This window comes from Fundulus heteroclitus, chromosome 7 (assembly GCF_011125445.2).
Source record: "Fundulus heteroclitus isolate FHET01 chromosome 7, MU-UCD_Fhet_4.1, whole genome shotgun sequence".
In the NCBI taxonomy this organism is placed as follows: domain Eukaryota; kingdom Metazoa; phylum Chordata; class Actinopteri; order Cyprinodontiformes; family Fundulidae; genus Fundulus; species Fundulus heteroclitus.
The window spans coordinates 25,976,167-25,993,365 of NC_046367.1; the positions used below are offsets into that span (position 1 = coordinate 25,976,167).

Consider the following 17,199-nt stretch of genomic DNA (forward strand, 5'->3'; position numbering starts at 1 on the left):
TGTCTTTGATTTCTGATTTTAAAAAGTTAAAAACATTAATTGTCATCAATTGTCACACCTGTTCACACGATCACCTCAGGAACAACAACGATGGATCGAGATTTTTAAGTTTACCAGCATGGAATCAAAGCCAAGGAGCTCGGATCTCTGAACTAACAAATAGATGCAGAATGAACTCTGGATTGCAGCTGTGAGACGACCAAACCTCACTTCCAACGGCATATCTCGATACATGTATGAGTTCAGTGCATTTTCAGATTGATGAGTTTGAATCAAAGCTTGTTGTGCTATTTTACACAGAGCTTTTAGCAGGCTGCTAGCACTAGCCTTGTCAGCTGAGGCTACAAAAAACAGCATGAGTAAAGGAGAGCCTCAACAGCATGAGAGATTTATTTAGGCATTACATCATAAACTATCCTCACTCCTTCGAGGTTATCTGTGATATTTCATTAAAACTGAAGTAATTTAAATGTAAAAATGGGCATGTGTGTCAAAGCTTGTTATGCTGTTTCAGACAGAGCTCTTAGCAGGCTATGCTAAAGTCAGCTAGCGCTAACCTAGCCAGCTAAGGATAGCAATCAAAGTGAATGTAAAGGACATCCTTTGTGAATATTCCCTGCTTCATAAATAGATTAACCAATGAACCCCTAAATATTTCCAACATAAATGCAGAGTGGATGCCAGACTTAAAATTATTTTAAATAAATTTGTCCGGTATACACTGGAGGTGAGGAGGTGTACTGTGAGGTGAAGCTGTCGTTCACGTACGCCTGAAATGATGAGTTTTCTCTTTAAGATGAAAAAGTTGACGATCGTGGACCATCTCAAGGCTGCTAGTCCATGAAAACTAACTAATGACGAGATAGAAAGCAAGCTTAGCTTCCGAGTGGGCGGTGGCAGGCCATGTAAATCCTCTGTCCATTTAGCATGCTCATATGGATCAATCCTAAGCTTATCGGATAAAGAACCTTCGGAATAGCGTCTATCTTGTCTCTGTACAGTCAATCGATTTTCTCTTTAGTATGGTCCATTTTTAACCACTTTAACCACTTTGCGAATTAGCAATGTAAATAAAAGCCAAGTTGCCCTGGAAAATAGCGACCCCAATCCCACAATGCATTGCATGTGGCCTTTTGAGCCCTATAAAATGAATCAACAGCAACAATGGCATGTAGACTTCTTGAAGCTTAGCGTTGTCTTATTTTATAGTAAGACGTTTTAGCCACTATCTGGTCAGGGATACTAAAGGTGAGGTGTTGAGACAAGAAAACTAACCTAGGATTATTGAATTTAGCATCTGTGGAAAGAATTGTGAAGGTCAACCAAACTGGACTGGACACAGACACTCATGGGTCTTAATTTTAACAGAGGACACTTATTTGAGAAAAGCTTATATTCATCGGGATATCCTTTAATATCATACGTTTGCACATATTTCTGAGTAGAAAGAAGAAAACTATTTTGGATAAAATTCCGATAACGCACCGGATTGTAATTATAACAGTTTGTCCTCGATGTAGAGGAACGCACCAATAGTCTTGAGAGAATCCCGCCCATCAGAAAAAGCTCAAAGCATTGTTTTGTGTTTAAGCTAAAAAAACAAAACAAAAAAACAACAACAACAAAAAAAAAGCACCTCTGTGGTCAGGGTAAGAAAGGTCAAGTAGAGGTGAAAAACTGGGATCTTGTTTGTGCTTCTTATAGTTTCCGTTTGAATCGCTTTTCAAGCAATATCTGAGAATTTCATTACTTAAATGAATGGATGAAAATGTACAAAATAAATATTCACATGTGATTTATCAGCTGTTCTTACGGTAAACTGAACAACAGATAAAAAAAATAATATTTTGTTTGGATGCATTCCATATTTACCATAAGCTTTCTAAACAAACTGCAGTCTGTAGTTCAGTTTGTCCAAGATGGCGTTTTTTTATTTTTATTTTGCCAGATTTAAAATGGGCAACTATTTATTTAAATCCGTCATTGTTTCACATACTTAACAGCAGACATTTTGTCACACATGACAGGCACAGGTGTAATTAAAACCATCAGCAACTGCTGTTCTACTCTAAGTGCCCGCATAACCAATGACAGCATGACAGGGACAGTGCACAGTGTTGGGGACTGAAAACCTCTATGGCCGTTGTTTACTGCAATCTTTATATGTGCGCTTTCATTCATGCAATGTGACATTTTCACTTGTCTTTAAAAAAAAATTTAAGTAAATTCCCTCAGAGTAAAAGTGCGTCAGATAGAAAACATCCTTGCAAAAGTATACAAATATCTAATAATAATAATAATAATAATAATAATAATAATAATAATAATAATAATAATAATAATAATAATAATAGTAGTAGTAGTAGTAAGTGATTATAATTTAACAATAGATACTATAAGAATGAGATTTTTTTAAATAAAATAAAAAAGGTTTTTGCACATAGCAATGGCTACTGTAATGTTCACTTCAAAACCCCTGCTAAATAAAAACCCTTCAGGAGTGTGAGCACAAACTCAGGGAGGCATAGGCTAAAACATTCTCACTATATGATAACCTTAAGCACAAATACAGCAGCTTGATTACATTGCTGTTAATTATATTGCTAACTCACCCCTAAATCAACTTTTTTTTGCCAATAAACTGTTAGCATGGTTGTCTTATAGTACTGTCTACATATCCTGGTCATTATTTTGAAAAAAAAAATGAGTGCATATTTGTTGAAATCCCACTTTTGTGTCTAAAATCGTCCGTGTGGCACCCTCCAGGGGTAAAACGGTGGTCTTGCATTGAATTTCGATTTGACATTGCTTTGGGGTGATGTGATGTAAATCTGAGACTGTGATGTCGGTAGCTCTGCCGATACGGGTTATAAAAAAAAAAAAAAAAAAACCCAACAAAAAACAGCTCTTATGCCTCCATAGCGAGCACGATTGCACTTTTCAAACCCTATAGCGACTTTTTACAGACGGTAAAATGTGTGATTAGCTAGCTGAGCACCTATGGCTTTCACAGTTTTATTTCCAGCAATCTCCCACAGCACACCTTTCAGTGAGACCAGAGAGGAACTGTGATGCCGTGCGTCCTTGTGACCGCCTGCTTGTAGCAGCTTAGTGTATCAAATAAATCAGTTTGATGTAAAGACTTCTTGCCTCCGAGGAGTTTATAGTGTGACACGCACCTGTATGCGCAGAGTAAAATCCGTCAGTAAGCACAACTTTAATCATATATAAATCACACTGGACTATAACGCAATACTGATGATTTAAGAATTTTAAGTGTGCCTTATAGTCTGAAAAATATGGTAAGTTAAATGTTTGCTAATGCTAACCGAAGGACCTGGCAACCACTTATTCCAATCTTCACTAATTACAATTGAGGGTCGGAAAGAGAGCGGGTGAGCACAAGTCTGCCACCTACTGGCCGGGAGGAGTTAAACTTGTAGCATTCTCCTTTCGGTTTTATTTTTACAGAGTTTGCACTAGGTGAAGCTAAAACTATGCCCCTTACTTGGATAGAGCATATTTACAAAGAAGGTTTTTCATCCTAAACGCAAAATGTATATGTTCTATGCACATGGCTTTATTATTACTCTGAGTGCATTGTTCTTTCCACAAATTACATGTTTTAGAGTCTGTATAACCCAGTTAACAATTATTCGACAAATAAATTAGCTGATGAATACTTTAATAATAGATTAATCACGATTAATCAGGGCCTGAAATTCAGTTTTCAAAATAGGGGGGAATTCCCCCCTTACAAGCTTTGCAGTGGGGGATTTATACTTTTGTTAATGAGCTTGAAAAGAGGTCTTACACTGTCCTACTTGTACCTTAGATTGATACGCAGCTTTAGTTTCTTGTCACTTTCTCCCTTCCTAGTTGTCATCTTAGGTGGCTCTCTTTCTCGTCTCCTCTGTTCCTTGTTTGTTCTCCTCTATTCACTTATTTCAGTTAATAACACAAGAGTCAAAGGAAGAAATTAATTTATTAATTTCAGACAATCCTTTCTAATTAAGGTAAGTACCATAGCTTGCTGCCTCTGTGTTAAATAAAAAAAATAAAAAAAATGGGACACTCCATCTCTTTCATGAATTTAACCAGATGCTTTGGCCAATTCGATGTCTGCAATAAAGCAGGCAGGTTTAGAAGCCCCTTCGTTTCCTCTTCACACTGCCACTGTGTATTTTCAATAGTTTCAGCCATCACATTATTTGCTGAATCTGCCTCTTGTTTTCTTTTCACCGCTGCTATATGAGAAACACCGTCTGAGTGGCGGCGCACAGTGAACGTCTTATAACAGCGGCTGGTAAAAGGCACAGCACTGTATGTTTTACAAAGAGAGCAGTTCATTTCACCATTATTGTGTTCAAGTCATGGATATATTTTGAGCCAAACTTGTCTTTGGCTGCTTCGTAATGACACCTGTCGGAGTATCCAGGTCATTTCCGACATCACTGGCTCCGGCGGGGCAAGCAGTTCTTTCTTATGGAGTTTGTTTGGGAATGGGTTCCCCTTCCACTGATGTAACAGTGGATTTACGTTTTAACCAGCGCTCTGTGTTTGGTTTACTTTATGGTTAATAGCGTTGAATCCTTGTAGGTTGGCTAACAAAAGAGATAATCTGAGGGCAGAGGGCGCGCTCGTATCGCTAGAGAGAAGTAGAGGTTGTGCACAGTATGTAGCAGAAGCGCTCATATATATATATATATATATATATATATATATATATATATATATATATATATATATATATATATATATATATATATATATATATATATATATATATAAAAATAATGCGCAATAAATGGTAAATGGCTTGTACTTGTATAGTGCTTTAACTAGTCAGACGACCCCAAAGTGCTTCACATTAGTCAGTCATTCACCCATTAACACACACATTTACACCGTGACGGTGGTGAGCTATGTTAGTAGCCACAGCTACTAAGTCAGGCTGCCGTACATCGCCGCCAACGGGCCCTCTGACCACCGGGTGAATTTGGGTGAAGTGTCACAACGACAACGACTGACGGTCAGAGCCAGCAACCCACAAATTTCTGGACGAACTCCCTAACCTCTGCGCCACTGTCGCAATCCCCGCTTTGAATTTCAGGCCCTGATTAATCCAGTTAACTGTTTCAGCCCTGATGTAGAGTATTATTGATATATAACAAAAAAAGATCTGCTGTACCTCCTGGGGTTTCTGTTTGTCCACCTCCTTCCTGTTGGGCTACTGAGTTGACCGTCACCGTCTGCAGGTTTGGGATCTGACTTGCACTGATGTTGCCCAGAGACAGGGTCTGGACGGGTGCCAGGGTAATCTGCTGGGGTGGTGTGGTGGGAAGCTGGAGGTTCTGAAGGTTCTGCACGCCCTGTACCTGAAAGGTCTGCCATTGTATCTGACCTGATGGGGTGACTGTCTGGGCTTGGATAATGAAGGTTCCTGGGTTGATGAGCTGGACATTTTGCAGGTTCTGTCCTCCTGCAGTCATGGACTGGACCACCTGGCCATTGGTGGTCTGAATGGGCATCTGCTGCAGCTGGATGATGGACTGAGCTGAGGAAACCTGGACGCTCTGCTCCTGATTTTGTTGGAGGAAGCTTTCTTGTAGGGCAGCGCTTGAGTCTGCTTGAACTGTAGCCACAGATTGTAACGAATGGTCTTGTGTCTGCAGACTGGCTTCGTTTGCAGAAACATGTAGCTGAGAGGAAGACGTTGGCACAAATATCTCAGCATTTGCATTTGAGTTATGTCCTGGTAGTGTCTGTGAGAGCTGATCATCTGTCTTGTTCAAACTCTCTGCGTTATCTCCTGGCTGATTCGCCATAATCAGCTGGCCATCAGCCGTGACCCCCGTTGCTATAGTCTGAGCACCCGACAGGCCGAGGGAGTCCAAGTCAACACTGTTAATAGGAACAAAAGTAATGTTCCCAGGCAGGCCCACAGGCACGTTGGCAACAACCTGGCCCTGGTTGTTAAAAGTGGATCCACCAAAGGACACCCCTTGGATCTGCTGGATGCTGCCAGTCTGTGACATGAGGTTTTGGTTGTTAAGGATGCTTGCAGATGATGCCACATTGAGACTCTGGCTACCATCAGGCAAGATCTGAATCTGCCCTGTGCCATCCTGAGTCAGGGTTGGTCCTTCCACACCGGTTGTGGAGAAGCTCAGCTGTCCGTCTGCTGTCTGAATCTGAGGAATCACTTGGTACTGAATGTTAGGCACTGAATTGGCAGATGAGGCGTCTGTGCCAGACGTCACAAAGATCGGCTGACTCTGTAAGCTTTGGAGAGGAAGAACATACTGTCCATTTGATGTCAATATTCCTTGACTCGGGATCTGTATTATTCCAGACTCGTCCTTTGCTGCTGTTGTGGGGGTTAGCACTTCCCATTTCTCAGTCCCTGTAAGCTGAGAAGATGGTTCTGATGCCTAAGAAAAGAAATTGAATGATTAGTACAGTTTTTAAATTTTATTTTTCTTACCAATTAAACTTAGCTGCAGAAATTCAAAGAGTACACGCTGAAATAACCACAACTCTTTGCTGACCATTTACTTGACAGCTCTATAACCACAAAGTTATACTCCTATTTAAATAAAAAGCAAATCAAACTCTGGTGAAATCACCACTTCATACAGGGATACTGTTTCAAAATGTTCTAGACATCTACAGGGTTACATTTCCAGAAATGTCAGATGAATCTGTTGCCATTTTTAGAACTCAGTGGGAACATTTACTGTAAATACACAGCTCAGACTAGGATGACAGGATATTAAGAAAACATGCAATTGCAATATTAGTAATAAATATAAGGATGATGTTACCAATTGTGATTGACCTAGTTTACTCACTATTTACTGCTACTCTTTCATCTTCAGGATACCCCCCACCACTCTCCGAGAGGTTTTGTGACATAGTCACCAAAATCTATATCAGATCTGGGCATCTAGGACACTGAGGGTCCGTTTAATTGGCTATATAAACTCACTAGACATTTTATTAAGTACACTTTGTTAGAACTGGTTGGAACTGCCTTATATAGGCAGAAATTCACCAAGGGATCCGAAAGGTTCCTCAGAGATTTTGGTACATATTGGGATAATAGCGTCAAGCAGCTGCTGCAGATTAGTTGGTTGCACAGACACAATGAGAATCTACTGTTCCACCATGCTTGGTGACTGTGGAGGCATTAGACTACAGAGAACCTATCATGTTTAAGAAACCAGTCTGAGATTATTTGAGCTTTGCAAAGTGATGAATTATCCAGCTGGAAGTAGCCATTAGAAAAACAATGTGCAAGCGTGCAGAGAGAAGCTACCTCATACCATTATACCACCACCAGCAGCCTAAACTGCTGATTTCTACTATACTACCTCATGCATTTTGTTTACAATCTGCTACTGCTATGCATTAAGACATCTATTCTTATACATGTGTTGTAAAAATGTATTATTTGAGACACTGCTTTTCCATCATGTCAAACCAGTCAGGGTTTACTCCATCAACAAAGCAGTTCTTAATTAACAAAATGCCCCAAGTATATATCTCCTCATTTTTGGCCCATTTTAAACTCTGCTAAAATGGGGAGTATATTCAGAGATAAACAAATACAACCCTCTTAAACTGACAGGGCAAACACAAAAGTGTTGTTTGGAGGTACTTTCCCTATAAGACACAGACAGGGAAATGACCATGCCACATGCTAGCTGTACAAACGCTACAAGCTAACTCTATGACACTAATGTGTACGATTATCTCAAAAAAGGGCCAGTAAAGCGCCTGTACACGCAACACTTAAATAGCAATCCTCCCACGTGACATAAGCCAATGCTTATTATTAATGCATTTAGCTTAAAGGATATGAAAACACGCAGCGTTACGTTCTAATGATGCGACGTCCCGTTCTGATGATGCAGCACCCAGTTCTGGTCATGCAACGGGTCATTCCAGTTACACAATGCTCGGTTCTAGTCACGTACCGTTTGGTACTACTGTGTTGCAAACCAGTGCCTCTCCATAGCTTCTTGGTTTAGCTGTAGCACTATAGGAGGTTAATGTGGCTAATAATAACACGTACTACTACAGTTTATGGTGGAGCCAGACCCATTTGCATGGGCATGTGAGTGCCAAATCCATGTTTTTTTAAACCATTTGCTGTAGTAAAGAATGATACTTTACTTATCCTTTAGTAGTAAAATGAATTTGTATCATCAAATTCACAAGCATATGGAAACAATTATAATAAATAATAATTGCATGGATGAATCAAAATGTACATACTTCTATAATAGGACACTAACATTGGTTGGTGTGTCTATAAAAATCTAATAGTGGAAATTCAACCCAATGTGAACAGTGGTGTACATCTGAATATTTATTGTTAATGTCAATGACTCACACTGACTGGCAGTCTATAATGTTTTACATGGTCAAACAAATTATACAATAAATATTAGATAAAAAAAGACTTATAAGAAAAGCAGTTGTGCAACAGCAGAAATGTTAGAACAGCATATTGTTTATATTCATTTTTCCTACTTCTAATGAATGAATGTCATAAGTTTAATGTAGCTGCTGTCTTTATCTTGACTTTAAGCATTGAGCCCTTCTTTTCCTATATTTTCAGATGTTGTACAAGTGTCAGGTTTTAAGAGATCTTTTTGAAGAGCTAAAAAAAAAGAAAAATCACCCTGAGTAAATAGTCAAACCCCACTAAGTTTGTGGACAAAGTATGAAAAATATAACAACTCACATAGCTACTTTAGAGGGTGCAACTTCTTTCTTATAAGTCATCTGTGATTCTTAGCATTACTTAAACTTGAAGAGTATGAACAAAGTGTGAGTTAATCAGAAAAGAGGAACAACTTAGATGGTTTTCTCTAAACTAATCAGCACACTTAAAAATGCACAAATCTTTTTCTAACAGTTATAAATACTGTACATGACCTACAGAAAACTTTACCAGATATTTAATCCTTACTTGAGTTTGAAGGACTGAAGTAAATAATGTCCAGTGACAAAAAAAGAGATATAACAGAAAACTGAAATCTACAATCGGTATCAGCTTATAACGCCAGCTACTTGTAGAGCTGCTGCTCTTCTAGTTCACTTCTGAAAGTGACGTTCAAACAAAGTGCAAAACGGATATGGTTTAAAGCGACTTGCATCACATATGGCACATCTAGTCACGCTGGTCTTAAATAGATAAGTACGCTAAGGCTCAGCAGTCATTAGAAAGGGTCAGATAATCGTTTGTTGAATGATTGGAGGGAAATTTGTGTTGATTTTCTTGGCATTGGACTGGTGTGAGACTCTTACTATAAAACCTTAAGTAAAGTAACCAAAGTATTACAGTAGCTACACAAAAAATGTAAATATCTTATGGTGTAATGAAAATACTTTTGTTTAAAAAGTAAAAAAAAAAACAGAACCAAGCACTGCTGTAACAACAGAAATAGGTAATGATTTGTTATATTCCCAGTTATCTTCATTGTGATTTTGAATTTGATATTTAAACCTAATCAAAATATAGAATAAATACCTGCTAAAGTTTGAAGTAATTTTAGGTAAACTTCCTTGTTAAATATACCATTACAGAGAAACACAGGGAATATATAAAGCTAATTTTATCGACTTAATTCGTTTAGCTGATAGCTAAGGTTATTGGTAGATATGCAGCAGATTCAGTAATATGATTGTCTGCGGTTTTATTTCCAAATAGACATATTTGTCCTTATTGTAAGCGAGGGGCAAAGCTGAGGAGGATTTTTTTCACCAAGCAGAACAGATGTGCAACAACAAGTGGGGACAAGCAGAATGTTTTACTCCACTCTTCGTACATTCGGAGAAAACTTAAGTCACTACGATGCCCTTTGTTGGGATCACCTCTAAAGGACTTTAAACTATAGGAAATGCGTCATAACGTTTTAGCTGTTTTGCAGTTGTACTATTTTATAACCATTGTATACCTTGTCAATAGTAACCAACCAATTCTAGTTATCACAGTTGGACTGGTACCCGAATGCAGCTGCTTTGTAAAAGGACAGCAAGACATTAGTCCACTTGCAATTGCACTGGAATTGGGAAATGTTTTGAGGACGATCGTGGTAACAATTAACCAATTTTTTCTTTTTTACTTCTTTCCATATATTTATTATAACACCCCCCCCTCCCCCCAAAAAAAAAAAAACAACAACAAAAAAAAACTGTTAAACCCCAAACTTTATTTGTTTTGATCTATTAATCTAAATCTATATCCAGTGTGGGTATCAAAGCCAGGAAAAATCTTCCAACTGACCAAATACATGGTTGGTATGCGGAGTACAAATGCATTCAATTGGAAATAAATTAACCTACTAACCTATTGATTTAATAATGCAACCCCAGCAATCTTTGGCAAGTTGGTAAACATCCATTTTGCAGTGATTGCTATGAGTTCATATATTTTGCGACACTACTTAGAACAAGCTTGTGTAGTTGTCGTTCTCCTTAGCCGTTTGCCGTCACAACTTTAAATAAATCCATATAACCTTGCTACTTGTAACCAGCACATGGCAAGTAGTCACGGCTGGACTTTCTCCAAAATTAACACCAAAATGCAGTTGCTTTGTAAAAAGGCTAAACAATACCAGGAAAACATGCACCTGAGAGGTATTGTATAACTTTGTGACGACATGAGCGATGGTTAACTCACATTTTCTACATCCGTTTGTTTCTTTTTTCATCATCACAACATAAAAGAAGCAGATCCCCAAAACCTTCTACCTTGATCTATAACCTGATTACCCTAAATCTGTATCAGCTGTGGGCTTCAAAGGGCAGGGGGAACATCATCCAGCGGGCCAAATACTTAATTGGCACGCATAGTGTGAATACACTGCACATGAAATCTAATCACCTAGTAACCTAACATTGCACCCAAGAGATGGGGTCCGTTCTTCGTACGTCGCTAACTCAGTTAGCAGGATTTCATTGTTGACGATTTGGCATGATCTTGGATCGTTTGGTTCTTCGAAAGACTTCCTGCACTTGTTGTCATAGCAACAAGTGCGCCAGCTTGAGCCTGCTCCAGAGCAGGCTTATTTCATGTAAACAAGATTAGATCACGGCTGTATAAGCGGAGGAGATGGGAAGTCTGCCGTAGCCATGTCCATTTTTACGACAGCAACCTGTTGCGGAAGGTGCAAGAATAATTTGCAGAGTTTTTCGAATTAATCGCGTATTGCGCAATAGACAGGATCCTTTAGCGCAGCGCGACAGTAGAGATTTTTTTCTTGGTGGCTGTTATAAACAGACAAACACATAATTTAAGAGTGGCTTTTAAAGAGGAAAAAGTGATGTTGGAGCTATAAATCTAAAATATTTAAGTTATTTGTATGATGGTTTGCTTTTTATTTTTATCCTATTCAGTAAGAAGATTTGTTCGGGCCATTTTATTGTGAAGTTTAGTTTACTTTGAAAGGCTTGCTTCCTGTCGAGCCGTATATTGTATTAGAAAAAACTATGGACGGATTATCTAGACACGGAGCAATACAGTTTTACTGTGTAAACTGTGGATGACTTGGAAATGGAATTTTTTATGGATAAAGATTTTTTTTTGGTTAAAATTCCTAATTTGCACGTGTCCTTTACTTTCCGTCTCTAAGGAATGACACTGAAATTTAGATCTCTTGACATAACAAGTGCCTTTTTAAAATAAAGTGTAATAATTAAAGGCTACCATTTTGTAGAATATTTTTGTATTTCACTTTTACTTGTCCCCATGTTCTAGTGGGTCCCGTGGAGGCTCTGATATAAAAGAACAAAGTTAATATCAAATTATTAAAATGCAAAAATTCATACTGTAGAAAGTGATAGAAACATCTACCATGGACAGTATTTACGAATTAATTTGTCTGCTACTTTTTGCCAGCCCTCTGTCCTGGCTTAAACAGACTTTGAGGTGTTCCCTGTCGTTTTAATAAATGACTCAAATTCAGCATAACCTTCTTTCAAAAGCTCTTGTTCTGCTTGGGAGAAAAACTGTGAGTGTTCTTTAGCCATGCTGAACAGCCAATAGCAGCGTTGCTGATCAATGTTTCTACTATCGATACATTTCCCCTTTTAAACAAACGCATGAACGCGCAGTTGTCTCAGATAACTCAATCCAGCCATACTAATCATAAACAACAGATGTGTTGGAAGAACCCAGTTAGCCGGATCATGATTAGCCGGATGAAATCATCTTGGATGTCTCATTTGATCTCGGGTACTTTAAGCAACGTACGAAGAACGGACCCATGGTCTGCAACGTTGCACGCATTTCTGTTGTGATGATCAACGTGATTGGATATACTGTGCAGCTCTGCTCTGTACATGCGTATGTAGGTAAAAGCCCACCACCAGTTTTGAAGAGCTGTGTCTGAGCGACTCACTCCAGCTAACATTGAACCAGATGTAGCAGAGGTGCCGACTTACCACATCAGCTGCAGCACCTCTGTTCACCTCTGACGATGGCGACTCAACCTGAGTGCAGGTCGTTGCTAGCAGGTCGAGGGGTGATGGCTGAGCGTCCTACCCCACAACGGGGCAGTTTAAAGGGAAGAAAGTGGGTGGCCATTAGTCAGGGCCACACAGACAGAGTGACTCATTGCTTGAAGACAATGAAAAGGACTACAGCGTCCCGATATTGAGCCCCTCAGGCAGCACCTGAGACCAATCCAGAACAAGTTTGAGCCTTAGGGGAGTTTACAATCTGTCCCAGTGATAAAGGAGGCGGGATTCGTGAGGAGTGTTGCCTGAGAGGTTCAAATGTGGGTATGAGACCCCCCTCACTTCCAAGTTTGAAATGTCCGAACTTCAGTCCCCATCCTTAAGGGGGTGGCAAGACCGCAACGAGACTTACAATGCAGTCGCGAAAACAAGATCGAAACCTCACCTGATTGCCCCTGCCTTCATCCTGCTGGATAAAACTGTCCTGACCGCCGTCCATTTCATCCGGTTTCAGCGGCTGTTCTGGGGCTGTGAGGTAAAAATAAGCTGGAGGTTAGCTCAATAAAACAGCAACTGATGCTAATGTTAGCTGTACATGCCTGGCAATTATATAGACGACTTAAGATGTCGGCGGACAAGTTAGCATAAACACCAACACGTCGAGCGGCATTAGACAGCGCTATCGCCCAGACAACTACTTAACTGCTCGGGAATACAGCGATAATTAGCTGTATCACAAACGAGCATCCCTGCTAGCCCGAGTTAGCTAGTTAGCTTCCGTAGGGTGAAGAATGATAACAAGAGAACATACCAGTCATCGCGTGACTTGTCTTTGAACGGGAAGTCGTGATAGTCAAAAGCCACGGGGCATGATGAGCTGATTAAACTGATTGCATACGCGCAGAAATAGGTGATAACTGACTGATTTATTTCTGTTTTGATTGACGGGCGGTAGGTTACACAAAGGGTGGGGCCTCCGCTGTTGACTGCGCCGCATACAGGAAGTCCCACCGCCCTGCTGAAAGCTGATTGGCTGTTGCTTAGCTTCGAATTGCTGCCATTTGCCGCTGTCAGTGTCATTTATTCTTTGTTGGACTTGTTCAGCGTTCAAGTTGTGGCAGTGAAGACGGTAGTTATATTGTTTAGCTTTAGTTACATTGTTCTTAACACAAAGTCACACCTGGCCACAAATAAGCCTGTGTGCATAAGTGTGCGTACAGCTTATAACGCGCTTTTATTTAATAAACCTTTATTTTTGCTGTAAATGACAGCAGCAAAATTGTATATATAAAAAACAGACACATAAAAGAAAAACAATAAAAAACAACTATTAAGTTGTGACAAGAGAATCGGAAATGCACATCCTAAAATATACAAGTGTGTTGAGATAAAGAGTACTTGCCAAAATTGTGCTGTTTTATATTTGTGCAAAAAGAGACTAGGTAGAAAAATATGGAGGTCTGTGCAAAGAAACTGCAGAAACACCATCCATCCATCCATCCATTTTCCAAACCGCTTTATCCCTCATGGGGTCGCGGGGGTTGCTGGTGCCTATCTCCGGCATACACTGGGCGAGAGGCGGGGGACACCCTGGACAGGTCGCCAGTCTGTCGCAGGGCACTGCAGAAACACAAGCTTTTTAAATCTGCTAATTTATTTTGGGGTTGGGTGGGGAGGCAGTGCTAGTTAGGCAGCTTTGTAAATATACAGAGGCTCACAACAGTCTACAGACACCTGTTAAAATTGCACCATTTAAAAAGAATTAGACCAAGATAAGCGGGATAACGGACCATGTAGAACATGTCCTGGCACCTTGTACTAAAGACATAGCTCTAGATCAGTTTCTTATGATATGTTCTGGCATATCATCATGAGACTGTAAACGATTGGATCCTTAGACCAATTTAATATATTACCTTTACAGTTTTCCTTTAACAATACTTTTTAAAATTGAAGGAGCAATAAGTGAAATTTAATTGTTTTTGATAGAAAGAGTCTAACAAAGTGTAGAGTCATGGCTTGTCACATATCTTGTTTTGGTTTACAGACAGTGCACAACAGCCCACCTAGTGGTGAAATGTCACTTAGTGCTCCTTTAAAGGGTAACTTGCCCCAAAAATCAACTGTTAACATGTTTTTTTGAAGTACTGTCTAAATATTCTGGTCATTATTTTGTCAAACTAATGCAAATTAATTGCACTTTAGTTTCATTTTTAGCTTCTGCCATATTGATATAGGGTCCTGCAACCTGCAGTTTCAGAGCCACAAATTGCTCCTTGGCTCTGTGCCTCTATTAATAAATTCAACAATGAAATATTGCCCTGTTTTTTTTTTTGTTTCATTCTTTTGTTCTGTGCCCCCATGAAAAAAACACTGCCACCACCCTGCCCCCTCTGTAACATTTGGTCTAGAACTGCCACTAGCTGGTGCCTATTTCCAGCAGTCACTAGGAGAGAGGCAGGGCCCACCCTGGACAGACAAAATCACGGTTTTCAGAAATCCTTTTTAACATACTGTGTTTACTCTTTATGATTTGGCAAGTACTTCATCAGTTTTGCCTCTCTTAGTCTTATCACACTGTGTGCGGTTCATGTATGTGGGCCCGATATGGATTTTTCTCAGATTTGCTAAATGCCAAGAGAACCTGGACTCACAGTGTGCTTTTTGTATTGGGCCCACTTTGGAATGGCTCTATACTACCTTAGTTGGGTTTTGAACAGGTATTACGACATCATGTGGTATGTGTCGCATTTTTTAATTCTTAGTTTTCCTGCATCAAGTCTGTGCCCAGTGTAATGCAAACACATAGATAACTTTTCAGTACACCTTATTGCAATTTTGTGTGATAGATCTACTCAAAAGTATGCATAATCGTGAAGTAGAAGGAAAATAATGTGTGCTTTTTTTTATTATTTGCAAATACAATTTTGAAAGATGTAGCATGTATTTATGATCAAGTCTAATGAGTCAGTACTTTGCAGATCCTGAATTAAATCTTTGTAAATTGATCTTTGTTAAAAGACCAATGCCAGGGCTATCTGTGCATAAAGGAAAGGAAGTGAGCACTGAAAATATCTATAGAGGACAAGGTGTTTAAAGTAATCAAAAAATACACGAACAAGAGTCCTGAATGCTCCTCATTATTGGAGCTAATTCCAAAGATACCTTTATTAGACATTCTGCACACTGTAGCATACCTTTTGGATTCTTGCAGACTTGTTATGGCCAGAAACATGCAATTACCTCATTACTTGAGATTTATGAAGGAGGGACTAATCCATGCAGCACGGCTCATATCACTCGCGAAGGGATTAATATCAGAGCTCTCGGACTCTGATACGAACTTGCATGCTCTAATGTGTGGAAAAAACCTGCAAATACTAAGTCTGTTGTGTATGTGTGTCATGTTATTTGTGTACGTCCTGAGCCGTTATCTGCCTCAAAGGTAATTTCACCATGGTAGCACATAGTGACATTAAAAGATTCTTGATTCTTGACATTGCTTTGGTTCTTCGTCTTTCTTTCTTTTTTTTCTTCCTTTTTTTTTTTTTTCTTGCAGTTTCTTTAAGCATTGGAGGCTGTGACCTCGGAGTAAACCTGCTTGGATGTCAGTTTCCGGAAAGACCAGCAACTCTCTTGAATGTTTTCCACTTGTAAACAATCTGTCTCACTGCAAAGAAGATGGCCTGGGAATTGTTTGCAAATTACCTTATAACCCCCGGCAGATTGACGCAGAGCAGCAATTGCTTCTCTAAGTTCAGTGTTGAACCTTCTCCTCCTTGCCATTGAGTTAACAGACACCTGAAGGCTACAGTGAATAAAAGTTTTAACTTTTATTTATGGGGGGGGGGGGGGGGGGGTAATCACCTTTTGTGATGATCAGTTAATTAAATTCAACTATATTTATATAGCTCCAATTCATGAAACATGTCATCTCGAGGTACTTCACAAAGTCAAAATCAATCATATTATACAGATTGGTCAAAGATTTCCTATCTAAGTGAGAATGTTTGATTAGCAGTTCCTGCTCGAGATTGTTTTTCAAGTTTTTTTAATTAAAAATATTGTGACACGTTTTTCTGCACCTAAACATGTCTCACCCAGTGTAAGATGTGGTGAATAATTTTTTTATTTATCTTTTTGTGTCTTTATTGATATTTGGAATAGATCCAAAGTCATTCAACCACTCCTTTGTCAAGGTCTAAAATCTATACACTTTGTGTTGGAAATACAGTTATGTTCCTATGTACATTTATCTCAATGAGGTGTTTATTCATCTGAAAAACAAAATATATAGCACACCAATGAAATTGCTTAATAGGGTTAAATCAAGAGAAGCGGTAAAATAAAACCAGTGATTGAGATCAAAATATGTTGTTAAGATTTACATGTTAGAAGCTACTCATGATGTGTGTTCTTGTGAAATAATTAGAAACTTCATGTTGAATTATTAGATTTTTTTTCACATATAGGACTTTTCTTCCTAGTATCTTTAGAAAAATACACAGAGAAGACCGAACCTGACTTTGTGTCTGACTTGATTTCTTTGCCTCAGTCTGACTGTGCAGATTACGACATTGTGAAAGTGCATTGAAATGAGAGCCTGCATGCTATTGTATCTGCTCCGTGGCTGTGATGCTATCAGGACCCCACTTCTGAGTATTATTTGTGGTGTGTCAGTTCCTCACAGTGCGCGGCCGCAGTGAGGCTATTTCTCCCCAACCT

General features: G+C 39.2%; 1 protein-coding gene and 1 long non-coding RNA gene across 4 annotated transcripts in view; one reads left to right on the forward strand and one right to left on the reverse strand.

The window, feature by feature from the left end:
• Positions 1 to 13,499, reverse strand: part of sp3a (sp3a transcription factor) — a 27,276-nt gene extending 13,777 nt beyond the window's left edge. Inside the window, exons 1-4 of one of the 3 annotated variants that reach the window (XM_036139314.1) lie at positions 13,286 to 13,499; positions 12,920 to 13,002; positions 12,460 to 12,546; positions 5,192 to 6,434 (exon numbers count right to left, since the gene is read on the reverse strand). In XM_036139314.1, coding sequence (XP_035995207.1) covers positions 5,192 to 6,434; positions 12,460 to 12,546; positions 12,920 to 13,002; positions 13,286 to 13,292 — 1,420 coding nt within the window. In that variant the 5' untranslated portion in view covers positions 13,293 to 13,499. Of the gene's footprint in view, positions 1 to 5,191; positions 6,435 to 12,459; positions 12,556 to 12,919; positions 13,003 to 13,285 lie in introns of all 3 variants that reach the window. The other 2 variants (XM_036139313.1, XM_036139315.1) reach the window with 2 other exon arrangements.
• Positions 12,921 to 16,302, forward strand: LOC118563726. The gene is made up of 2 exons (XR_004931393.1): positions 12,921 to 13,009; positions 16,034 to 16,302. It is a non-coding gene; the product is annotated as an uncharacterized LOC118563726 (long non-coding RNA).
• The last annotated feature ends 897 nt before the right edge of the window (positions 16,303 to 17,199 follow it).